The sequence below is a fragment of the Malus sylvestris genome, chromosome 17 (assembly GCF_916048215.2).
Source record: "Malus sylvestris chromosome 17, drMalSylv7.2, whole genome shotgun sequence".
NCBI classification, from domain to species: domain Eukaryota; kingdom Viridiplantae; phylum Streptophyta; class Magnoliopsida; order Rosales; family Rosaceae; genus Malus; species Malus sylvestris.
This window is the reverse complement of record NC_062276.1, coordinates 22,607,441-22,633,318: the sequence shown is the minus strand read 5'-3', so window position 1 is coordinate 22,633,318 and position 25,878 is coordinate 22,607,441. Positions and strand designations below refer to the sequence as shown.

The 25,878-nt window shown below is 36.1% G+C and overlaps 2 protein-coding genes and 1 long non-coding RNA gene across 6 annotated transcripts; all 3 read left to right on the top strand.

Annotated features, from left to right (window-relative positions):
- The first annotated feature begins 204 nt into the window (after positions 1–204).
- LOC126610011 (uncharacterized) lies at positions 205–4,295 on the top strand. Of its 3 annotated transcripts, none has more exons than XR_007618340.1 (6): positions 205–404; positions 549–675; positions 884–913; positions 2,727–2,912; positions 3,404–3,630; positions 3,704–4,295. It is a non-coding gene; the product is annotated as an uncharacterized LOC126610011 (long non-coding RNA). The 3 variants fall into 3 exon arrangements; XR_007618341.1 differs by having other exon boundaries at positions 205–435; XR_007618339.1 differs by having other exon boundaries at positions 205–675.
- A 5,769-nt stretch (positions 4,296–10,064) lies between these two features.
- LOC126610799 (probable CoA ligase CCL8) lies at positions 10,065–16,205 on the top strand. The gene is made up of 17 exons (XM_050278934.1): positions 10,065–10,322; positions 11,203–11,369; positions 11,464–11,652; positions 12,121–12,310; positions 12,408–12,496; positions 12,638–12,709; positions 12,905–12,955; positions 13,099–13,206; positions 13,518–13,616; positions 13,908–14,000; positions 14,132–14,209; positions 14,557–14,661; positions 14,886–14,976; positions 15,107–15,180; positions 15,329–15,508; positions 15,841–15,894; positions 15,984–16,205. Exons 1-17 carry the CDS (start codon positions 10,178–10,180, stop codon positions 16,032–16,034), a joined length of 1,836 nt encoding a protein of 611 aa, XP_050134891.1. The 5' UTR covers positions 10,065–10,177; the 3' UTR covers positions 16,035–16,205.
- A 1,305-nt stretch (positions 16,206–17,510) lies between these two features.
- On the top strand, positions 17,511–22,501 carry LOC126610800 (AUGMIN subunit 4-like). Of its 2 annotated transcripts, XM_050278935.1 has the most exons (13): positions 17,709–17,851; positions 18,017–18,064; positions 18,178–18,288; positions 18,751–19,098; positions 19,320–19,419; positions 19,794–19,839; positions 20,239–20,332; positions 20,453–20,524; positions 20,680–20,738; positions 20,974–21,042; positions 21,123–21,174; positions 22,035–22,112; positions 22,185–22,501. In XM_050278935.1, the coding sequence occupies exons 1-13, from the start codon at positions 17,714–17,716 to the stop codon at positions 22,260–22,262; spliced, it is 1,293 nt and encodes a 430-aa protein (XP_050134892.1). In that variant the 5' UTR covers positions 17,709–17,713; the 3' UTR covers positions 22,263–22,501. The 2 variants fall into 2 exon arrangements, with proteins under 2 accessions (XP_050134893.1, XP_050134892.1); XM_050278936.1 differs by lacking the exons at positions 20,974–21,042; positions 21,123–21,174; positions 22,035–22,112; positions 22,185–22,501 and adding an exon at positions 20,823–20,967 and having other exon boundaries at positions 17,511–17,851.
- Positions 22,502–25,878: the final 3,377 nt, after the last annotated feature.

Here is a 25,878-nt window from a genome sequence, read left to right as displayed (position 1 = left end):
TTTGATTAACAAAAATGATTTCATTAATTAGTAGAGATAAACGGAGAGCACTAAAATAGTGAAACATTCGAAAGTCCCTAAAATTTTCCTTTGTTTTCTTCACAACCAATTCCAAAAAAAATCGAAAAATAAGGATAAATAGGTAAAAAAACCATAACTGAACAGATACATAAAGCAGAAAAAAAAAAAAAAATCCCTGGAGAAAATGGAGTTTAGAACGTGGAATAGAGACAGTTATCGGAAGAGAGCTTACCTTTTTATTCCTAGTTTACAGTTATCAGAAGAGAGTAAATTCGTTGCCTTTTCTTTCTTTAGTCTAAGTTTATCTCTTAGTTTCTCTACTGCAAAGTCTGCGATGGGTTGAGGACATCCTCACGTCGCATAATGGAATCAAACTCTCCAGGGTTGGATGGTTTTTTCCTTCTCTTTTTTAGAGTAATTTTTTGGATTTCTTCTCGCAGTTATTATGAAAATAAGAGATTGATAAGGAACTTCCCTTCCCCAGTCCCCCCAAATAACAATAACAAATTAGGCTTCTTCATTTTCAGACTCTCTTGGGATCGGCAGACAGAGGGTTGTTGCATTGAAACCTCGCCGTTTGGCTTCTCCGCTCTTATGAAATTTTATCTCTTTCCTACAGCCAGTTCGTGAGGGCTCTTTTCAAATTGAGGTTTTGTATGTATTCTATCTCTTAAGATTTGATTCTTTGTGTTTTTGGCTTATTTTTTGTCTGATTTCTCAAACAATTTGGCTAATGAAGAGTGTATAGACATACAATTGGAGAGTGTATTATTTTCTCTTTGTTTTATGTATGTATTTAGTTCTATTGTAGTTTTTATCTATGCCTTGAGTTTTGACCTCTCTATCTTTTTATCTTTTGTAGGGTTCCAGGTTAATGGCGAGAATTATTCAAGTATGCCACATGATTTCCCGTGAATTTTTTTCCCTGATAATTGTGTTTGAGTGATTGAATGTGCACATGTGAGTTCTTAGGTTTGGTTCCATATTTATCGGGAGAAGAAAAACACAAAGTGGGGAACATAATAACCCTAGCATGACTATATATGGAATAAATTAAAACTATTAAAAACTCATATTTTTGGTGTATTGTTAGGAAGAAACACCTAAACTACGAATCTGTATGGAATAGATTCATTATATGATAGATTAATTGTATGGGTTTGCTTTTAGTACTAAATCTTTTGGTTAAGTTTCATTTTTGCTGACTTTTAATTTTTTACTTGCCTTGGCGGGACTTTTAATTAAGTATGTATCTTTGGTGTAATACAATCATATTCTTGAGGTTTGGATTTTTGTTCTCCTGTGTTTCTGCCCATTATTTGTTTGAGCATGTATCTTTAATGTAATTACGAATTTGTTGTTAATCTCCCTCTTTAGATCTTTGGTGTAAATACTTTAGATCTCTTTGATGTCTTTTCGGGTTCTTTTCTCTTCAGGTTACTATTACTTCTTTGCCCTACAAGTCATAGCTTGGCTAACAAAATTGAGAACAACGTCCGATATAGTTTCATTTTTTTTTTTTTTTTGATCGAAATGTCCGAATTAGTTTAACGCTTCTCATTTTGATAATTCCCTTGCCCTTGGTTTGATAGCATTTGGGTTTAAGCGTTGATAGAAAGTATCTCATTCCAGTCATCAAGTCATCTTTTTACTTTGATTCTGTTAATTTTTGTCTATGTACACAAAAATATGCAGATTTTGCTTTCTAATTTGAATTTGCTACAAATTGAGAGGCTTAAGGACAATCTCTGTTTAGAGAAAAATAAGTTGGACAAAGAGATATGGAACATGATTGGTTGCTATATTACTTTGGGACGAGTTTTGATATTTTTAGAGATTAATGAGTTTGTGGAGATTTTGCTTTTCACATCTTGCTTTGTTTTGAACTTAATCATTAGAACTGAACTTTAACTTTTAAATTGTAAGACTTTAAGACACAACGGTTGAGATTAGAGAGGTTCAAGTATATATATATCAAGAACCTAGGCATTGCAAGTCTATAAATTCCAATTTGTACTACTGCTAACCTGTATATACCATATGTAATTAGGAATTAACTAAGTACAAACTACATGAGAATGGAGAAAGCGATATAATAGGAAGAGCCAAAAAATACTTGGAGACAATCAAATACTGGGCAAATTTGTGACCAGTTGACGAGCACATGACTCTTTATTTTACCTTTTTTTCTTTGGTAAAGCTATATGTTTTAATTTACTCATTTTATTGTTGGATTCAAAAGAATAGAAGACTGCCTTCTGTCAAGCAGTTTTTGACTTTTCTGCAATCTTTTATATAGTTTTTCTCTTTATTTTTTCACAATAGATAGATAGGGGTGCGTAGCGTCTGTGATAAAAAGAAAGGCCTCTCGCATTCGCGTGAGCACGTGCGGAGATGCTAGTATCGTATAAATAAATGTTTGCTCATATTTAAAAAATACATATTTTCATTTAGAATTATAAATTAATCAAAATTTAACATTAAATAATATGTGTTTTTTAGGTGAGAGTTTTAGGTGGGTGTATTCAATTAGAATTCTCAGAGAGTTTCAGGGAATTAATAATTTCAGGGGTATTCAATTAGGAATTTAAAAGATTTTATAAAAATCTTGGTGTATTCGATTGAGATTCTTAAAGACTTCTTACAATTCCCTATAAATTTAGGTGTATTCAATCATAACTTTTTGAAAGTCTCTAAAAGTTTAGGTGTATTGAAAAAGGAATTGGATTTGAGCGGATTTGTGATTTGGTGGATTTTGGAGGATTTCAAGGTGATATGTATAAATACCAAAGAGCTTGGCAAATCTCATCTCAACCCTAGAAACTTTGAGAGATTTTGAGTGTGCTGCTCTCTCCTCCAAAGAGCGTCTTCTCTAGTCTCTCCGAGCGAAGGTACAATCTTTCTTCCTCTGCAACTTCTTCCCATTATTCTTCTGCTTCCATTTTGTCCTTGTTGTGAAAGCTGCTAATTTGTTTCTTTTACCATTCATATAACCCTATTAATAATATAATCAATCTGTTGTCCCAACCCTTTTTATAGTCATACCAGAACCCTGCAACCTAACCAATGGTTCTTCGTCATTGCCGGCCCAAACTTTGATGCCCACGATTTCTTCACGGTGAAGTTGACATATTATTAATGGGGTTCCTTGCATAACTAGCCATCTTCTTAATAGGGTTTTCAAATGAAGGGAAAAATCTAACTTCACCGTGAAACCTATTAATAACAATCTGTTGTCCCAATCTTTTTTACTTTCCCTTATCCAGAAGCTTTAGGGTTAATAATATGCCACGGTACCTCCTCGTATTTTCCCTTCTCAAGAGTCTTTTTTACTTTCATGAACATATTGTTAGCTATGTATTAACTCTTATAATTATTTTAGGATTGTGTTGGAGCTATTGATGGAACACATATACCAGCAATGGTATCAGGACCCGAAGTAGCTAGCTATCGTGATCGTCATGGTAAAATAATCACAAAATGTATTAGCTGCTTGTAACTTTGATTTGGAATTCATATATATTCTTAGCGGATGGGAGGGTTTAGCTCATGACTCCAAACTGTTACATGATGCTGTATCAAGGAGGAACGGACTTAAAGTGCCAGAAGGTTTGTATTCATTCATTGATTTATTTACACTAGGACGTACCATAAATAATAACTTTATGTGTTTTATTTTTAGGTAAATTTTTTCTAGTGGATTGTGGATTTGCAAATCGTCGTCAATTTTTAGCTCCGTTTCGAGGTATTCGATATCATCTCCAAGATTTTGCTGGTAACGATCGTGACCCCATAAATGCGAATGAGTTGTTCAATCTTCGACATGCTTCCTTGAGAAACGTAATGGAGAGGATATTTGGTGTATTTAAATCTCGATTTACAATTTTTAAGTCCGCACCTCCATTTCCAATTAAAACACAAGCAAAGTTAGTGTTAGCTTTTGCAAGGTTGCACAACTTTCTTCGCAAAGAGTGCCGTTCTGATGAATTTCCAACAAACAAGAAGATGATGAATCTGAAGATGAAGAAAATGATGATGAACTAGGTAATCAAACTCAAGAGCAACAACGACAGATTGCTAATGCATGGAGAGCTGGCATAGCTACAAATATGTGGACAGATGCTATGAGTGATAGCATTCAAAGATGAGAAATAGAATTAATTGTTTTTACGGATTGGAGTATGCAATTTGTGTTTGAAAAACTTTGATAGCTAGTTTATTTTGTAAGCCTTAACTTTCAAGATTTTGGATGCCAATGTTTAATTTCACTTTGATAGCTACTTGAAAACATTGCATTTGAACTTGGTATTGCGATTTGGTATTAGTAAGATGAAACTGATTTTGGCTTGTAAAGGGAAGGAAATTGTTGATCAAATTCTCTGCAATTCTCTAACCTCATGTAAAGAATTCTCTCATAATTCATGTGAATTCTCTGGAAGTTATAATTAATTCACTCAAAATCTCTGGGAATTCTTTTTTTTTTCTCTCAAGCTCTCTCAAATTCCATAGATTTAAACTCTCTGAGACTCTCTCAAAATCCTAATTAAATACATCCCCCTTAGCCTTTTAAGTACATAATAAAATGGTGTGATCTTAAAAAAAAAAAGGATAATAAAACATTACAAAAAATGAAAAAAAGAAGAAGAAGTAATAATGGGGTTAAGAGAGGAAAAAGAAAAGAGTATAAAAAGTAATAAAAACAACGGTAGGGACCATTTCAAAGAAGATGTGCATGTTGCTACTATAGAGAAAAGATGATGGGACCATCTTAATTGAAATTGTGGGAATTAGATCCTTAACGGATCTCCTCATTGGGGATCTGAGGGATCAATGAATACCAATTGTTCATCAAATATTGTGCGATCACAATTACATGCTTTTTATATTTTCAAAAGTAAAGCAGCATCATTTTACGTGAAAAATATAAAAAGACAAAAATTGTGGCCGCATGATTTTTGATGAACAGTTTGTATTCATTGATCCCCAGTGGGGGGATCTAGAGAGGATCTAATTCTGAAATCGTGCAATTAAAGTCAGGTTTGGAGAACAGAGTTATCTTTCTCTTCATGGAGACTGACTCTGCAACAAAAAAATTTGAAGATTCTAGCGTATTCGTACATGCGCGATTAGTCTTCGCCTAGCTCCGCCTAGACTTGCATGTCTTCGCCTAGTCCCGCCTAATCCCGTCTAGTGCGCCGCCTAATGTCCTTTTCAATTTTGTAGTTGAGTATGAGTTAATCGTGGTGGTCTATTGTCGTCTAGCGCCTAAAAGGCCGCCTAGGCCCATTTTTAGAACACTAATTTTTGCAGAATCAGTTCAAACAGTCTTCAACTATTTTTGCAGAATCAGTTCAATCCATCATCGACCATTCTTACAGAATTAGTTCAACTTGTCTTCGACCATTCTTGCAGAATTAGTTCAACCCGTCCTCAACCATTTTTGCAGAATCAGTTTAACCTGTCTTTGACCATTTTTGCAGAATCAGTTCAACCCGTCTTCTACCATTTTTGTAGAATCAGTTCAACCGCGTCAACGTCTGCTACTTTAAGGTCAAGGACTCAGCCGAGAAGTTTGCCATGCTTCAGTTCAGTGTTTGCCTCTTTCACTGGTACTCCTTCAAGGGCTTCTTCATTGCTCATCCATATGTGCCTTTTGCTTTTCCTTTCCAGTTTGTTGTTTGGGCTCTGTGTGGTTGCCGAAAAAGTGAGGAAGAAAGTAAAGTAAAAAAAAATTAGGAATTTGCGCTTGTAACACGACCCAGACATCGAATCAACGAAAAAAAGAGAGAAATTGGAATGAAATTGAACTGGATCTAAAAGGTTTCTTGCCAATCTGTGAAGAAGAAGGTTATCTTCAATGAATTGTTTTTTATTTGAATATCATATAATATAAAGTAGCAACAAAAAGCTTTGATCCAATTTCAAGACACATTGAACTTGAAAAGGGGAAAAGAAGGGAATTTACCTATTTAAAAAATAGTTAAAACTAGATGGAAACTTTAATTGTCCAACTGGGAATGAAAATGGGATGGTACGCTGGGTAGAGGTCGTAGATCTGCAAGTCATTCATTCATTAAGAAACCATTTACTAGTTTGGTGCATTCGCCCTTCATTCAAATGGTGCCCCACTGAATCATTATTATAGTGATCAAGATATGAATTAACCAATAAACCTTGTTGGAAGTCCAAACTGAAAAAGATTGGCAATAATGGCAATTATAATAATAAATATTGTTGCAAATGCAATTGCCTTATTCGAATCCTAAAATTTATAAATCCAAACATTTTTGAAAAAAAAAAACTAGATAAATGTGGGACCACATATTTAGATATAAATTTCCGATTAGATTGATTTTTTTTTCAAATATAATCCAATGTTAGTTCAAATAGAAATTAGCTCAATGAATAATTAAATTGAACCAATATTTCTTGAATAGAGAAAGAGAGAGAAATGAGCAACAGTTGAAGAGATAGAACTGTGGAAGAAACTTTTCCATTATAAAGGGTAATTTTATAACTTGCACTCCAGAGAAAAAAAAAAGACAATGATGTCATTTTTCACATGTTTTAACTTTTGTCTCTCATTGAAATGTTTAAAAAGTCTTGTCTCAATATACAATTAAGTATTAAAAATATACTTTATCTTGAGATTTTCACATGTTATTTTTTTTTTTTTTAGAAGTGGACTAGCTGATGTCATTCTTCAAATTCACTCCAAAGGTGTGTATTCTTCATCTTCTTTTTTACTTTGTTGTGAAAATATTTGGTGTCGCATCAACCAACCTTGCCTATGATATTGAAAGAGATTTTGTTTCTATTAACTTGTTTATTAACCTTTTATTGCCATTTTGTTAAATGCATGTTAAGTTGAGGCTTTTTAGCAAATATGGTCATTGAGATTTACATAACTTCTCAGTTTGGTTTTTAAGATTTGAAATCAATATAATTGGTCCTTGAGTTTGTCTACAATCAATAATTTTGACCATTTCTTGAAAAATCTCCATAAAATAAGGGTAAAATGACAAAAATACCCTCAATTTTGTCAAATCATTTTGGCCTATTGTTTATTATATTGAGGGTAATTTTGTCATTTGGATCCTTATTTAACATAATTTTTCACCGAATGATCAAAATGATTGATGGTGGACAATCTCATGGACCACTTCTATTAATTTCAAATCTCAGAGACCAAAGTGAGGAGTTAGACAATTTTCAATGACCATTTTAACTAAAAAGTCTTAAGTAGACAATTTTCAATGACCATTTTAACTAAAAAGTCTTAAGTTAATGAACCCTAAAGCTAGAAATCTCATAGTTTTCCTTTAACCACCACATTTTCCACTATTTGCACTGCATCACCAATGTCGCCGCCACCACCACCTTTACCATGGTTGTTGCCACCACCCTGCAATCAACTATTTCCACAACCACATAAACGACAAGTGTCACCATTACCCTTAACAACCATCTATGACCATTTCCGCCACCACGCCACCCCTACACCATTGTCACTTTCACCGCCACCCACATACCTTCCACTACGTCTACCACCCACCCCGCAATCACAAAAACAAGTCAAATTCCAACCAAATGTTATGACACTGCTTTCCACACTCCCAACACCTTTACAAATATCATTTACCAAACGTCTAACTCACTTGTATACTTGTTTGGGCCCAAATTTACACCATCGGCCTGTGCAATTAAGGTCGTTGAGTGAGCATAGCTCTCAACCGTTGGATGAAAAAGTGAAGATAGTTTTGTTGTTGTTAAAAGATAATATTATGGTTTTTATTATAATAATTATCTTTTAATTATCTTGACAGATGCAAATGATATCTCTAAGCAAGTGGTACATTTCAAATTAAGTTGAGATGTGTGTAAATGTGTGGAATAGTCAAAGTAAAGTGATGTGATGGGATCAGGGTGGTTTTGCAGATAATACAAAACTACCAGCCATGATTTTTTATGCATGCATGTGATAATTTCATTAAATGCCATGCAAAAGTTGGAAATGGTTTGGATGGATAAAGATGGCATGAAAAAGGGTTTATTTTGATGGTCTCCACGTGGAAAGCAAATGACCACCAAATGGCATGTATCCTTGGATTTTGGCGGGTTTTTTACCGAGTCTTGTGGAAGTGAATGGCTAGGCTTGCATGTTAATTATCAGCATGCTTTGGTTCCAGAGTCGTTGAGGCCATTATGCATGTTAATTATTTGCATAAAATAAGGAGATAATGATGACATCCAGAAGATAGGCTGCTGCTTACCTTGAGAAGTGTTTGACTGAGACTCTGGCTGATGAGTGTGAATTGAAATCAAATCCTACACTAGTGTGAAGCCGCACCACACATCTGTGTCTATAAATACAAGGTTGTGAACACCATTGAAACCCCTCCAATTCAACACACAACTGCCCTGCACAAACTCTCTCAACAACTTGAGACTTTTATTTTCTCTTTTTGCTGACACATCTTCCGTTGGCATCAACAGCACTGTGAAAGCAACCGGTGATATCTTCAGTCGGCATAGATAGCTCTGTCGCCGTAGAATCAGCCGATCTCGCAACATCTTCCGTTGGCATCAACAACACTGCGGCGAGGATGGCTGGTTACCTATCCAAGTCTCGGTCAAGAAGGGTTTCCGAATCCTTATTGATCGAGGTCATCTCATTAGCCTTCTCGGCGAAGTGAGGTGTTACAGCTTACTGAGCTCAGCGCATTGCACGCCGAGTTATTTTATGATTGGATACTTTCAAGTAGGATTTAGAGTTCGGCATTCAGACGGCCGAACCACGTTCACTATTAAGACTCATATTTGCTTTGAGTATTTGTGCCCTTACACTTTTATGTCGATTCGGCATGAGTTTACTCTGACGAATACCATCATTGTGACTGAATCCGATGACGACGATTCGTAAACTTTGTAAGAATAGTAGCCTTGTCTTCAGGTTCGAGGACCTAAGAGGCCGAGACGTGTTCCTTTCTCGGCCGCAATCGCAAGACGCAGAAGTCAGCCGCGTACCCAACGCAACATCAACAAATTTACTCCTCGGCCGAGCTCGGCCGACGAGTTGGCACGCCCCGCATTCACCGAATGACGTAGTTAGCTTAGCTTATAAATTACTTGGCCTGCGCGCCACGTAGGCTTGGTAGTTTTTTAGGGTCAACAATACTTTACAACTCATTATTTTCTGCAACAACAACAACAACAACAACAAAGCCTTTTCTCACTAAGTGGGTCAGCTGTATAAATCCTAGAATGCTATTGCGCTTGGTTATATACCACGCCTTCCGTTAGATCTAAGTACCCTAAGTGATTTCTTAGAGTCTTTTCCAAAGTCTTCCTAGGTCTTCCTCTACCTTTTCGGCCTTGAACCTTTGTCCCGTAATTGTATATTCTAACCAAAGCATCAGTAGGTCTTCGCTTCACATGTCCAAACTACCGTAACCGATTTTCTCTCATATTTCCTTTCAATTTCGGCTACTCCTACTTTACCTTGAATATCCTCATTCCTAATATTATCCTTTTTCGTGTGCCCACACATTCAAAGAAGCATTCTCATCTCCGTTACACTCATTTTATGTACGTGTTGATGCTTTATCGCTCAACATTCCGTGCCATAAAACATTGTTGGCCTTATTTCCATCCTATAAAATTTTCCCTTGAGCTTTAGTGGCATACGATGGTCACACAACACGTTAGATGCACTCTTCCACTTCATCCATCTAGCTTGTATGGTTGAGGTCTCCATTCAACTCTCTGTTCTTTTGCAAGATAAATCCTAGATAGTGAAAGCGATCGCTCTTTGATACTTTATGATCTCCAATCCTTACCCTAACTCATTTGAGCATCTGTTTGCACTGAAGTTGCATTCAATATACTTTATTTTTGACCAACTTAGACCAAGTCCGTTGTATACAAAGCTATCAAATACCAAATAGCCTACCATTACAAGTTAAAACCAAAGCCACCGTATACGGACTCCCTCGTAAAGTTGTGTGTCTTTTGCGATCAAACCAAACCAAACCATCAACTTTTTGAGTGAGGTTTGAATGCTGACCAAACCAATCTTCCCTTCTGCTACTTCTTCAACAACCAACATCAACTGCTTGTTTCACTGACGTACGCACCAACATTGCCACCCATTAATATGCTCCACCTAAATATGCGGTCGACCGCGCCATTTAATCTCCTCAACCAACAATTTTTGAGCACACTCTGCTCCTCCTCCTACCCACCTTCTCTCAGACGCACCCACGCTTTGCTCTGCTCGTCGCACTCTCCGCACTTCTCCTGTAAGTTCGTTCCTCATGTTGTTTGATTAATTAGTTCCAATGTGCTTGTTTGGTTGCTGAGAAAGTTGGAGAGAACGCAAGAGAATGAGAGAAAGAGGGAAAATGTTGTAATTTTTTTTGGGGTTTTGAGAAAAACTGGAGGGAAGGAAAGGTCTGGATGAGATTGGGGTTTCTGGGTTTCCTGGATTGTGGTCCATTGTGAAGGGTTTTCATATAAAAATGTTTTCAGTGGGTAATCAAACAGAGGATTCATATTTGTTCTATGTGATAATTAGGACGAAACGTTTGTGGGAAACTTGTGTTTTAATTCTCTTCCAGCCGGACCAATTCCTTTTCTTTTCGATGTTTTCGTAGCAACACAAACAAGATTTTGCCACTGTTTTTCCTATGAAAATGCAGTTGGATGCTTCTAGTTGATCAAATTTACCGCATTCCTTTGAGCAGGATATTTGATTGTTGATATCTTCTATCAGATGCACCGGTCACTTGGAATTTTTACTTGACCCCATCGAAACTGTAATTTTGTCTTTGGATTTGCGGATGAACACGATATGCTCCTTCAAATGTCCTTCACTCTTTCTCCAAATTTTGTTTCTGCTATGAGCTTACTTGTGAATATGATGTAGAATTCAGTACTGTCTGCGGAATTAAGTTTGGAGATAGATGTTATACAGCAATTTGTAAAGAATCCTATTTATATGTCTCTGTCAAAGTTGCAGGTGCAATGTTTGCCTAGTGATAGTTTTCTTGCAAGGGCTGAAGTGAATCATTGTGCTATATGAAGCTAGAAGTTAGATGTTTATTTATTTATTTTTTGGTTAAAAGTTAGATTTCTATTTAATTAACTGTTTCTTTTTTTGCATTTTGCAATCCATTACAGCATTGCAATCTGGTTCATCCATGGAGGAGTCAAAGGTAGTTAATCAAGGGTCTGCTACGCGTGATAGCATTGCTATTCGATCTGATCACAAGAGTTACAGTTACAACCAACTAATCTCATCTGCATCAAGGATATCCAGATTGTTATCTACCGGTGAATTGAATGATGTGAGTTTTAGTTTTTACTTTTCCCTTAAATATTTCCCCCCTCCTCTCCTTCCCAACAATATTTTAGCTTATTCTTAATGTCTTTGGTGTACAGACTTCTTCAGCATCGATTGATGGTGGGAAAGGACAAGGGCACCTTGGAGGGGCTAGAATAGGAATTGTGGCTAAGCCCTCAGCTGAGTTTGTTGCCGGTATACTTGGGACATGGCTTAGTGGAGGTGTTGCAGTTCCACTTGCTCTCAGCTATCCTGAAGTGGAGCTCTTGCATGTCATAAATGACTCAGTGAGTTCCCAAATCTCCATCATTTTGCTTTTCCGTCTCAACGACTTTTGTTTTCCTCAGCACTACTAATTGAATTAGCTTCTTATTAAATATTAACATATTTTTCATAATCTCTAAATTAGAAATCTAAAATTTAAACCTGTTGAAGTGGACATGGATCATGAGCAATAATGTTGTTGTTCATATTCAAACAGAATTACGTCAGCCCAATACCGTACTAGTGTTTTCATAGGTTTCTACCATGTTTTGTTTCCAAATTTTCATTAAAGTGTAGATTCAGAAAGCTTGCTGTATAGATTAACTTGTTATGATCTCTGAAAAAACATGTCCTAAGTTGGAAATAGAGAAGGCCTATATATACACTAACTAGTCTTAATCCGTGCCGCCATACCTTATCTTCATCCTGTCTTTTTGTCTTTTATTATGGGCATAAATCTACTGGCCCTTAATCATTATCTACATTTACAGGATGTCTCAATGATACTGAGTACTGAAGAGCACATGCAACTCATGGAAAATGTTGCTGCTAAATGTGCTGCCCAAACTTCTCTTATTCCACCAGTTCCCAGTAGTTCTTCACCAGAAAGTGGAGCTGGTTGTTTACAAGCAGGAGGAATAGATGCAGATGCAATTTTTCACCGGAATATAAAACAATCAAGTAAGAGAGATCTTTTGTCTTTAAGAATACGTAAATTTATCTTCTGTATTGGGATGCTGTCATTTTTATTGTCATGCTGTCATTTTTTGTTGTGCAGGTGAGGATCCTGCATTAGTCATATACACTAGTGGCACAACGGGAAAACCGAAGGGAGTTGTTCACACACACAAAAGCATCAGTGCACAAGTATGCACTTTATCTATCCTTGCAAGCAAAAATTGAGCTATATTTCGTTTCACCAATAGAATGGTTGTCTGGTTAGGCGTAGGACGTTGATTGGTGTTACTTAAGGTTCTAAAATTTTCCCTGATGTTAACTCAATTTCAGGTCCAAACCTTGGCAGAAGCTTGGGGGTATACATTTGCTGATCAATTTTTGAATTGTCTACCTCTACATCATATCCTTCAATTTTTGTGCATTCGCTTGCAAAATTGTAAAGTTTTCAAATGCAGCTTACTTTTAGTTAATGTCTTCAGTGTCTTCCGTTTCTGTTAGAAATTCGATTCGAAATTTTAGTTGTGCATCTAATTGGTATGTGGCTTGGATAAGTGGTCTGAAACATGCTTTAATGGATCCTTAACCTATAAAATACATGTGCATGGGCTTTTCAATGCTGTACTTGCCCCTCTCTATGCAGGTTCCACGGTAGTATTTTTGTTTTCTTTGGTTGCTTTGTGAACTGTAGGCTTTTGCCATTGTCTTCTGTGGAGCGTGCATGTTTTTGTGCATGTGTCTTGCTGAGCTATTCATGACAGTTCTGGTTGTAATATCTGTTTGTGCTGTTGAAGGTTGAGTTTATGCCAAAATTTAGCGTGAGGGGTATTTGGCAGAGGTGGCGAGAAGCATATCCAATGAATGGATCTAATGAAGATGATGGCATAACGGTCTTTACTGGAGTAAGTGCACTTTGTATGTCAAGGATTTTAATGCTAAAGAAGCTCACTATCTATGCAACATGAAGATCTATTGCAGGGTGTAACATATTATAATTTCACTGGAATTTAAAACTTTGGGAAATGTCATCTTATTTTAAACATCAGTTATCTGCTGGCTGTTCATTTGTTTATTGGTTTTATAATCTTCAAGGCATAAATTGAGTGGTAAACTTGGTATGCATCCTTGCATTGCATGTCTCAGCATACTGATTTAGTTGCAAAATAATTATCTTTATTTAGTTGGGCTGCAAGTTATAGCTATTTTTGTGTAGGTTCCAACCATGTATGCTCGATTGATACAAGCTCATGAAGCAATGGATCCAGAGCTAAAAGCCGCCTCTGCCAATGCCGCAAAACAGTTGCGTCTAATGGTAAGTAGCCTGAAAGCTGTTTCTTGACCCAGTAACATTTTTGTTTTTAATTTGTAGTATGAAGTAAGATGCTTTTTTTAAAAAAAAAAAAAAAAAAAAAAAAATTTTTTTTATTGGATCTTTACCGGAAATGCATATGACAGTCTATAACTTAGATATATCAGCTATAGCCCCTGCAGTGAACTACCCTATTGTTGTGCAAAAGCTTCCTTAAATTCAGATTTGGTCGTTCCTCTGTTTACGAGTCTTTGGTGAATGCCCATAACTAAGAACCTTATTTATTTGTCATAGATGTGTGGTTCCTCTGCACTCCCTCTTCCTGTAATGCAACAATGGGAAACCATCACAGGACATCGTCTTTTGGAACGATATGGCATGACAGAGGTAAGTGATATCCAGTTTCATTACTTTCAATTTACTATTATCACTTTTTGAAGAGGCCGATGCAGTTTAATATTTTCCAAAACTGAAAAGATGAGTTAAGCTTATACATATATGGTTTCCGATGTTTTTAGTTTGTCATGGCAATATCAAACCCCTTAAGAGGTGAGCGGAAAGCAGGCACGGTTGGAAAACCATTTCCGGGTGTGGAGGTGAGTGAGCTACAGGTTGCAAAATATACTTCCGGTAGCAGTTTAACTTTTAAAAGCCTTGTGAAGGAAGCTTTTGCTTATGCAGAATTTTTAGTTGCTTGCCCTCGAACTGAAGGGAGCCACTGATAATAGCAAAATCATTAGCATTTAATTGGTGGACTTTTTGTTGCTTATTCACAAAGACTAATTAGTGGTCTTTGAAACAATTAGTAAATTGTTGATAGAATGTGGTGTGATGTCTCACAGTTGAGATTGGAGATTATACTATCTTAATAAGAAGTAACTACAAATTATATACATATATATTTATGTTGGACTTTCTCAATATAAATCATCATCTGTTATAGGTAAAGATTGTTGCTGAAGACGAAAGTGGAAGTGATACTACAGGCGTGGGTGAGCTGTGTGTCAAAAGTCCGTCATTATTTAAGGAATATTGGAAGCTTCCTGAGGTAATTTCTGATATCATAAAGTTGATGCTACATGCGACAAAATACCCATACTCCACATGCCCACTCACTCGCACACACCCTTGCGCGTATATGTTTGTGAGATGTCCAATAGCATTAACTTCTGATTTAAGAATGTAAAATGGAGTATATACATTATCCATATATGGCATAATTATATTTTGAAGAATCTCAACAAATTTCTCACCGTTATGGTCGTTGTCTAGGTAACAAAGCAATCATTTACAAGTGATGGATACTTCAGAACTGGAGATGCTGGTACAGTGGACGAAGATGGGTACTACATCATATTAGGACGTAAGGATATCTATCAATAACTCGCATTCCTGTGATTTTGATGCTTGTGGTTAACAATGCAGATATGTAAAGGACTTTTCGCTTATGAATTCATTTTTCTTCTTCTCTCCTTTTTTATGACATTTATCAGGTACCAGTGCTGATATCATGAAGGTTGGTGGATACAAGTTATCTGCGTTAGAAATTGAATCAGTTCTTTTACAGGTGGGTTTTTGTACCTCCATTCCTGTTTTGTTATAGACGTGCAACAATTTCTCTCTTTGCGAGTCAATCTATAGAAACAAAAAACAGCAATTAAAGTGCTGAATGAAGTATTGAATCTTTCTAACTAAAACCACCCGTTTTTGTGTAGCACCCAGCTGTGGAGGAGTGTTGTGTGTTGGGTTTACCAGACAGAGACTATGGAGAAGTTGTTTGTGCAATAATTGTGCCAGGGGCGGAAACAAAGAGGAAGCAGAAGGAAGAACTGAAACCTGCTATAAGCTTGGAGGAACTATCCTCTTGGGCCAAAGACAAACTTGCACCATACAAGGTATTATTCATCATCATTCACATTTTGTTTTTCTTCGTCCAATTAGAGCTGTAAGACCACTCTAGTTTTGTCGATAGAAGCCTTCGGCAATTCTACTATGCCTTTTGAAGTTGCTAGGTCAAGTTTCCCCGTGTTCATCCATAGCTTGCTGGTATCGGTGTTTGCCATTGTAGCTATATATACTCCACCTTTATTCCTTTTTGTGATTGTGGGAGGGGATGGAAGGTGGTCAAATTCTTGATGAAAAAGTATATAACGTATCCTTTAAAAACACATATTGCAAGTAATGAAACCATATTCGCACTACAAATAACTACGTTACATGTTTCCAGATACCAACGCGACTGATTCTGTGGGATTCACTACCTCGGAATGCTATGGGAAAGGTAATTTACTTTTTCATTTCCATATTTTCTATAAAAGCATTGCACTTTCGTATTTATTTACTCATGGACTTGTAAGGATCCGATCGCAGGTGAACAAGAAAGAGTTGAAGAAAACTCTGGCTCCTGACCAATCGACTTGATAGGAAACCGGAAAAGGAAAGGAAGAATATCTGTCTGTTCATTCCCTTCTTGTGTATATATCTGAATAAAGAACAAAGGATGAAAATGTACGAGTGATTCAGTAAAACGTAAAGACGGTATGTCATCCTTGAAAAAACCCATTACAATTGAAATTCGTTTGTTCATTCAAATTTATAGAACCCGGAAAATTGGGCAGGAAAATTATTTTTAAAAAAATAAAATGAGGCGCCACCACCCAAGAAAACAGCACCTATTTTTGTTCTCCGTTTATTTTTTGGTAAAATCTGTACTTTAACTTTAAATAACTAAAAAGTTGACGAAATTAACAAAACTAATCATAAAGACAATATATAATGGGGTGTGATATCTACACATTCTATTTTACTTTTCATATATCTTTTTAATTTTCGGCCTTCAGATCAGATGAATAGAAGAAGATCAACGGACAGAAATTATCAAGAATGTGTGAGAAGTAAAATATGGTGTGTAGATATCACACCCCTATATAATATAATTTGAAAAAGCTGACGAAATTAACCATAAAGACTAGACCTGGCATTCGTGTCGTGTTTTTCGTGTTCGTGTAGTTTTCGTGTCATACTCGATATCTTAACAGGTCGTGTCGTGTAACACCTGTTAAAATAATTGGATAAAATGATCTGACCCGAAATCGACCTGATAATATTAACAGGTAATATGACCCGACCCGTTACCTGTTAAGGAAAATATATTTTAAACCAATAAATAATCAAATGAAAAACATAATACTAAATAAGTATATACATATCATATTGTCACATCCAAAACATAAAAACGCATTTTTCTTTTAAGTATATATTTACATACCCAAAATAAAAGCATAATAAAACAAACATTAGAACATTACAAAATATCAAATGTTCAAAATATTTGCAAAATTAAAGACATTGGAACATTAGAACATTGGAACCTTGCACATTTTCTTCCAATCAAACCCTTCAATTTTCCTCAATCACCATGGGAAACATGTTAAGTAAATTTATCTTAGTAATGATAATAATGAACTCTCATAATAAAAATAAATAATGATTATTTAAAAAAAAAACTTATATAGAATAATAATACAAAACTATATATTTAATATAGAATATATTGTATATATTAATATGGCTATTGTATTTTATAATAAATCTTTTAGTAATTAAATTTTAAAATTATCAAAATAATTTTTTTCTTAACGGGTTATCCATGTATTACCCGCATGTATACCTGTTAAGAACTTGTTATTAACGGGTCATCCGATAATGACTCGATTAGTTATCGTATTGATCAAAAATCCGTTATTTTCATGTCTTTTTCATGTCTTATTACCGTATCGTGTCAGAAACCGCAGGGTCTAATAAACAGGATGCACAACATAATTGAGAACTAGAGCCGGTTAAAGGACAAAAACTAAGCGCGTTACAATTAAGCCTCTTTGTGTCAAATTTATGAAGAGAAACGACATCGGTTAGGAGTCGAAGGCGAGGGTGTTTTTGGTAAATTAACTTTTGCTGGCGGTTGAAGAAAGGTCGGCCGGCCTGAGATTTTAAACTACTGCGAGACTGACTCTTGAGTGGAATCCTCAACAAGGAAGAAGAAGAAGACGACGACGACGTTTTGGGGATCGAGTGGGGGCGAATAGTAGAAGCTTAGGAAAATGGCGAAGGGACTGCAACAACAACAAGGGCAAAACCTGCCATCGGATTTGACCCAAGTTATTGATCAGCTGGAGCGCCACTGCTTGGCTCCCGATGGTTCTCTCGTCTCCAAATCTGCCTACTTCGACCTCCAACTCGTACTCTCTCTCTCCCTCTCTCTTATATATGCACACATTTTCCTGCCTTGTTTGGTTGGTTAGAAAATGTGGCTGCAAACCATAACAAGCAGGTTGTGTGACTGCAAACCCTTTACACAATTTACAATTGATTTGATTTTTTTAAAATGTGGACTGTTTCTGCAGGCAAGGGAGGAAATGTCCCGGGAAAGATTGCGATACTTGGAAGCCATGGTACTTTTTTAATTTTTTGGGTTTGTGTTGATTGCACTGGTTGTTCTTTATCTGGCAGTGATTTTGTAATGTGTGTGTGTGTGTCTGTATGGTGGGTTTGGATTTTGATGTAGGCATTGTATAGTGAGGCAATTGCAATGGTGGAGGAGTATCAACAAGCGGTTTCTGTGGCTAACCTTGGAGGCATTCGGGATCTGCAATTGGGCTTGAAGAACCCTCCTCAGGTTTCAATTCGACTCGCCCATTGATCCTGCTTTGTTGTTTTTGATTTTGAGATGCATTTTACATCAAGTGTAGTCAAGTCATGATTTTACCTTCTGATCCTAATTCCGAACAAATTTATAGTATTTTGAATGTTAAATAGGAATCTCATTTTAGGTAATTATCTTCTTTCTATAGTTTCTGCATCAAATAGAATCTATAGAAGGATACCATTGAGCTTCCATGCAAAAGACCACAGCCCCCATATGATTTTACAATAGTGATATGGATGTTCGTGCAAAAATATTAACTTTTATTTAACCATTACTCTAAAGATATCGAAAGTAATGGATTTGTATATTTGATTAACATTCAATGACATAAAGCGAACTCAATCTTTGTTAATTGCTCAAATGCAACCTCAGTATTCTATTCTATAATTGAGTTATTAAATTGTCTAAAACGGGTGAACCTGTCTATATCAGTTGTATGAGACATTAGAGCATCGTATGATCGTTTCAGAAGCAGCTCAAAGACTGAGGCTTCCTCTTATCTCCAAAGATGGTGAAATTCACGAGGAAGAAATTGAAAAGTGTAGTACCATGTCACGCAGTTCTCTAGAAAGTACCAGTACCAGTGTTACGGTCAGCTCAAGCTCCAACTCAACAAATTATAATGCTGTGACTAGCACTGCTAGTGGCGCAAACAACAATATTTCTCTTAGTGCAACTGAAACTGTGGAATCTGGGGTTGGTGGTATTCCCAATTGCTTTCTTGGAATAACACCTGCATATTTATGGCAAACACAGCTCCTACAAACACCGTTGTCAATGGTACAAACCTCATTATGGTTCCAGCAATGATTCACTTTCTTTTTTATTTTCCATTTTATTTACTTATGTTTTATTTTCTCCATCCAAACATATCTTTTCTTTATAGAATCTGTTACTTTTACTTGTTTGTACTTCCATAGCAAAAAGATCTAACCTTGTCTTAGTGAAGCTGTCCCTTATTTATTGGAAATTGAGATACATCTACAATGTTTCAACTGCAGGATATGACAGAATACCAGTTGTGTCTTTCCCAAGAGATTGAAGCTCGTTTAAAAGCTAAATGTGATAAGCTAGCTGATGCCTTTATAATGGATGACATTGGTATCTATCTCTCTCTCTCTCTCTCTCATGTATGAACTGAAATCCATAGCCGTTGCAAACTTATAATGTATCATTGATCTACTCTGAGGCCATAATCAACTTTTGTGGAAGTCAACAACTGTCATTTGTGTCAAAGTGTTGATCAGAGGCAGTTCAATTTTGTTTCTTATATATTCTGGAGAGAGAATATCCAGATTGACTGCTCTAAAGCGTCAAATGCAAAAATTGGTCTGATGATATTCTCTTTCCGGGAGGGGGCATGGGGTGGTTGAGTTTACTAATATCTAAAGTTAATTGTGATATTATTATTTGCTTACCCATGCATAATGCTAATGGTTAAAGGCATTATTAATGCCACTGCTTTGTTGCTGCAGACTCGTCATCTGGGCATCAAAATTCAAGTTCTCGGCTTCCAGAAAGGTTTGAGTTACTCTCTCTCTTGATATAGTTTTGGTTGTATGAGAATTCCTTTTCACATGGAGAAAGATGCTTTTTAGCCATGCTTGGAAATCTATTAGACGTTTACAATAGTCTGTTACATAAGCTAGTAGAAGACTGGAGTAGTTGCATTTAAATTTTAAAGAAAATGCTTAACTACTCAGTGGCTCAACATGATTATCGCCTTTTCCTTTTACTAAAGTATTTATAGTTCATTCTCAGCATCAGTATCACCTTCCATATTTCCTGCTCTTTGCTTAAGTGCAGTGCAGTGATAAACCAAAGATTGTGGTGAATCTATAAATTTCTAGAACCACTGTTCTAATATTCTGCTATTAGTGTGACCCATAATTTGTTCCTCTTTTCTAATGACTTTATCAGGGTAAAGTTGATAATTGAGGAGATGGAAAGGGAAGAAACAGCTCTGCGGGAAGATCTATATTCCGCAGATAGAAAATTTGCTGAATATTATAATGTATGAATATAAATGAAAAAACATTGTTTCATGTTCTTGAAGTTTCATACCAGAGCATTTTGTTTTGTGACAGTATAGTTTTTTCATTTATTTATAAAGTTGTGTTTCTGCAAAACCTAGGTCCTGGAGCAGATACTGGGAGTGCTTATCAAGCTGGTCAGAGATTTGAAGTTGCAACATCAACATAAATATGTAAGATTCCAATAATTGTGATGGTTAATGTGTTTTTAATTACACTTAACAATATGCCTTGAGCATTTTTTTTTTTCCAAGTGTCCTTTCCTTATGATTCTGTATTCCACGTTGTTGAGCATTCTTGAACCTTTATTACAATTAATGATTGATAGGACGGACTGCAAAAAACATGGCTGTGCAAAAGGTGTGAGACCATGAGTGCAAAATTGAGGTTCGTTACGTGGTTTTTCGCACTGTAATTGTGTATTTCTGTCATTAATGTTGCTTAATGGTCGTTTTCTATATGTTTATGAAGAATGCTCTTTGTGACGCTTCTCGTGCAAACAGACAACATTCATCAGTCACCACTGGCTGTATTTATGTTTTCCGTTTATTGGATCAAATAAATGAATAAATCAATTGTATGTCATGACTATAATTTGCTGGAGTGCTTCATTTTATTTCAGGGTCCTAGAGCATGTTCTCCTTCTGGAAACTTATACTAAGGAATCAATACCGGCCCTACATAAAATAAGGTACCTATCGATGATTATTTGAAAGTATGTGTGGCTTAGTGGTTCGAGGTTATTTTAATAATTTTATTTCTCATTTCTAGGAAGTATCTCCTTGAAGCTACAGAGGAAGCTTCTATTGCATATAATAAAGCGGTATGATATTCTACTTCATCTCCCTCTCTTATTTACTATGTGGTTTTGCGCTCATGCTTTCATGAGTTGCTTTTATATGTATGTGCCCCAGCACAGACATTTATAATGATTTTGACTATCAATCAAGCCTTCTAGCAGCACTGTAGGCTGCTTATTGTAATATTGTATTTTCCCGAACGTTTTACTTTTGGCTTGATTACTGCAGTGTTTCATGTCTATTGTGCCTGCTTGTCTGTAAGTCATCGTTGTTTTAAATCCACATCCAAAATCTATCAGGCTATAAATTGCTTGAAATTTTTGTAGTGTTAGGCTTTTGGGTTTTCTTGACGAATTTGATGCGATAAGAAAGTTTTCAATCTGCCGTTATTTCTATATCACTTGTTACTGGTTATTTAGAGCAACTCCTATGGGCTCCCTAAATGAGCTCATAGCTAAAATTTAGGAGAAAAAGGAAAAATTAATCTCCAATCACACTCCCGATCACGCTCCTAGTATAGAAAAACCTGTAGGAGCTCCAAAATCTATTGGTTCAGACATTATGACTCCCTAAATTAGCTAGCATGGTAGGAGTAGAAATTTTCTAGGTAGCATCTTATATAACTTTCTAGTTTTCTTAGCTAAAATTTGCCTTGAAAATATAGAGCATGGTGGGAGATGCTCTTGACATTGTAGATATTGTGAACATGGGGATGCTCACGACGTCTATAGAAAATGCTTAAGTTGCTAATATATAGTTAAGATATGCCGAGCCAAGTGTTCTGACATGTATACAACTTAACCTCATCATTTTGTTACTTTTTTCCTGCATCTCCCCTGCTGGCTTTCTTTATTAATATATGATTCATCTTTCTTTTAACCAGGTTACACGTCTTCGGGAGTATCAGGGTGTTGATCCTCACTTTGATACAATTGCAAGGCAGTACCACGATATTATAAAGGTAACAACAATGCGTACAGTTGTACATTACCTGTTTCCCGTGTGCAACGCTGATATGAACATCCCCTTGCAGAAATTGGAAAATATGCAGTGGACAATCCACCAAGTTGAAATGGACTTGAAACGACTCCCAGATCACGCAAATGCATAGAATCACCGCACGTTGGTCCTGGTTGGTGTGTCTTCTGAGTTTCCTATTTTCTTGTAATGGGCCCATGCGTCCAACTGATTCATCAGAATCATCACCGGCATGCTGATTGTTTAGCTTGTGATTGTAGTTATAAGCAAGATTGGTCAAAGACATTTGAGTAGTGTGTATAACTCTGCGCATTAAAAGAATTGTAAACATCTCCCCACCTATGTGTTCTATACAATATGATTTTGCGGATATGATCACGTTTACATACAAGCCAATTTTCACTACTGTCTAAGCGAGTACAAATTAAAATATCATGTCCCCGACTCTCTTAATCGTGATGTATCAAATGTGAAGACATACGAACACAAATAAACATAAACTTCGTTACATGCAAGTCTCTCTTAATTCACACAAACATAAAGCTTGGAGCCGAACAAATAACCTCGTGTTCGTGCTGGTGAAATATTCCATAATTAATGTCAAACATTGTTTGGTAAACTATATAATGTCAAACATTATATTCACGGTAGGGTTAGCATGATCCAAAACCTAATACCCAAAAATAAGACAATTTCTTAATCTTGGGACAGAAATAAGACAATTCCCCACGACATGCACACGCCATGCACAATAATCGAACATAAATATGATTTTTTCTACACCTTGAAGTGACTTAATTGTCTTCGTATATAAATGGGTTATTTCCTCTAATTTTCTGATTTCTCTCTACTCTCTCTCCCTCCTCTCTTCTCTCACTTTCTCCCTCATGCACTCTCTCTCCCCTTCTCACTGTGCACACATAGTGCACAGTCGTCCTGACCAGCACCTTCCAAATTGAAGCCACCACCAATTTCATCTTGTCCTCAAGAGTCAAAAACACCTAGCCTTGTCACGAATCTCATCCCCGATCGTTGCGATCGAAACTCAAGCAGGTCGTGAGTTTTTTTGAACATTTTCTGGCAACACAGCAAACAATCGAGGCTCGAGACCACCACAACTGGACTGGCATCAAGGATGGGAACAAAGCCCAGTCATTAAATGCTGGTGTTTTGTTGGATGAATTTTTCATGATTTGTTACGTACATGACATGCACATGATATGCTCATAGATTTGAGCCAACCTAAAAACTTAGAGATCATAGCTCTCTCTTCGAAATCAGAAAAATGACGTCATCACCTATCTATATACGCTATATACACACCACATGCACATCATATGTACAATACATGCACTTGATATGCACATAACTAGAGATCGAGCAACGAGTTGCTTTTCGCATTAATAAGAAACTTTAATGGCAACCTATTGGTATAGTGGATACAATTAAAACATAATTGCTACGTGTATCAATCATTGCTTAACTGTGCACATGAAAAACATGATACTCATTGTCGTTATTTCATGGACATGCATGATCCTCAACGTCCTCTAAGCTTTTTTCAAATTTTTTTTTTTTTTTGCCGAGGCCAACTAGGTTGTGGTCATACTCGCTAAATTTTGAGGCACAACATACGTGCATCATAACTAGTGAACATTTCTGCTTCTCATATTAAGATGTAGCCATACACACCATATGCACATTGCAGAAAAAATTTCACAAATTTTTGCAATTTAACACTTGAACCAGAAATTGTTCCATCCTAGTTTTTTAGCACGTCAAAACATGAAATTTATTCCACAACCCATGGGCCCTAACATGAAACACAAACCCTAATTTAACTTCTAAGTATTAACTCATCTTACAAACAACCCATTTATTTCGTAGATCATTGATGAAGGAACTTGGAACTAAACACCCTACCTTACTATGCCTGCCGAAGCTTCAATCGTGGGAAAGAATGGAACTTTCTGGCCAAAAGAGAAAATATGGTACAAAACCCAGCTCACTCTTCTCACTTTCTCTCGCATCCATTTGTTGAAAATTAGAGGTATGAGGTCAACCTAAAACCCAACTCACTCTTCTCACCTCTCTTTGGACTTCCCTTTCTTAGAAATCAGAGCTCAACATAGAAACCCAGAGCTCATAGAGCTCTCTTGACATCCCTCTCTTCCAAATGAGAAAATTGATGCAATGGACTTTTGATTTTTAGTATTTATATGTTGGTGTTTTAGTAATTTCGGTTTTGTGCATGGTGTGCATGGCCCGTTTGTCCTATTTTTGTCTCGAGATTAAGAAATTGTCCCATTTTGGGGTATTTCCCAATATTTTATTTTGTATATAAGTTTGAAAGGCCTAAAAGGTATGTGTCAACATCGTTTATCAAAAGGATTAGTAATTGAAATGTCCCCTAAAACGGTCATTTGATCTCAGTTTACCCCTTAAAATTGGTTTTGTCTAACTTTACCCTCTGAAACTGACGTTTTCAACTATTTTTGGTCTCATTTCACCCCATTCCATTAAAGAATCCTTAAAATCAAGAGTATTGTTGATATTTTAGATTTTAGGGTTTAGTTAAGTAAAAGCTTATTAAGTACACATCTCTTTATATTTGCCTCCTGAGTTCAATCGATTATTTTTTTGGTTTGGGAAGTATTTTAGGCTAGATAGTTTAATGGTTTTTGTGAGATTATATTTTGTGCAATTGATTTGAGATCATTTCTTTATGGGTGAAACTTTTGGTTAGACCAATTTCGATGAGAAAGATATAATGAAATAGGTTGATCATGTTTTCTTTCTATTTTAAGGAGTAATTTTCAAGTGCAAAGTTTCGAGCCAATACATGGATGTCTTTCAAGTGAAAATGACTTTAAGAAAATGCAACCCTTATTTTGGTTGATATAAGATTTTTCTATTGATTGAATAATTTATTTTACACTGGCCCCAAACTCATGGATTTGAATTAGAGTTGTCAAAAAATGGAACTGAAATTGGTTTAGTGTGTAGGCTAGAGGTAAATAGATTTATAAAAAGTAAATGTCTACCATACCATTGAATTTAAGGGTTCTTTAACGGAATGAGGTGAAGTGAGACTGAAAAAGAGTTAAAAATGTTATTCAAGAGGTAAAGTGAGGTAAAACCAATTTCAGGAGGTAACCTGAGACTAAATGGCAGTTTCAGGGGGCATTTCGATTAATAAGCCTTTTTCGAAATAATCATTTAAATGGACATGTGGGCAAGGAGAAGTTATTCATAGGAGGAGATTTAAATGGACATTTGGGGTAAGGAGACAGGCAACTATGGAGGTTTTCATGGTGGCCATGGTTTTTGTGAGAGAAATAACGATGGGGAAGTCATCTAGGATTTTGCAATGACATACGATCTCTTTTTAGCCAACACTTTCTTTAAGAAGAGAGAAGAGCATGTGATCACCTACAAGAGCAAGTCACCAAAAACACAAATAGATTTCCTTTTAATGAGGAAGGGTGATCGTATAACTTGTAATGATTGCAAAATTATACTGGGAGAGAGCTTGGCAAACCAACATCCCTTGTTGGTGATGATGTACATATAAAAAGAAATAGAAGAAAGAACTAGACCTTGAAGTGTCCAAGGACTAAACGGTGGAATCTAAAAAGAGATATCAAAGAGAAAGTACCCACCCAATGCGTTTGGGATACATACGCTAGCTAAATGTGGGATTCCATGGCTAGTTGTATCCGAAAAATGGCAAAAGGGGTATTAAGAGA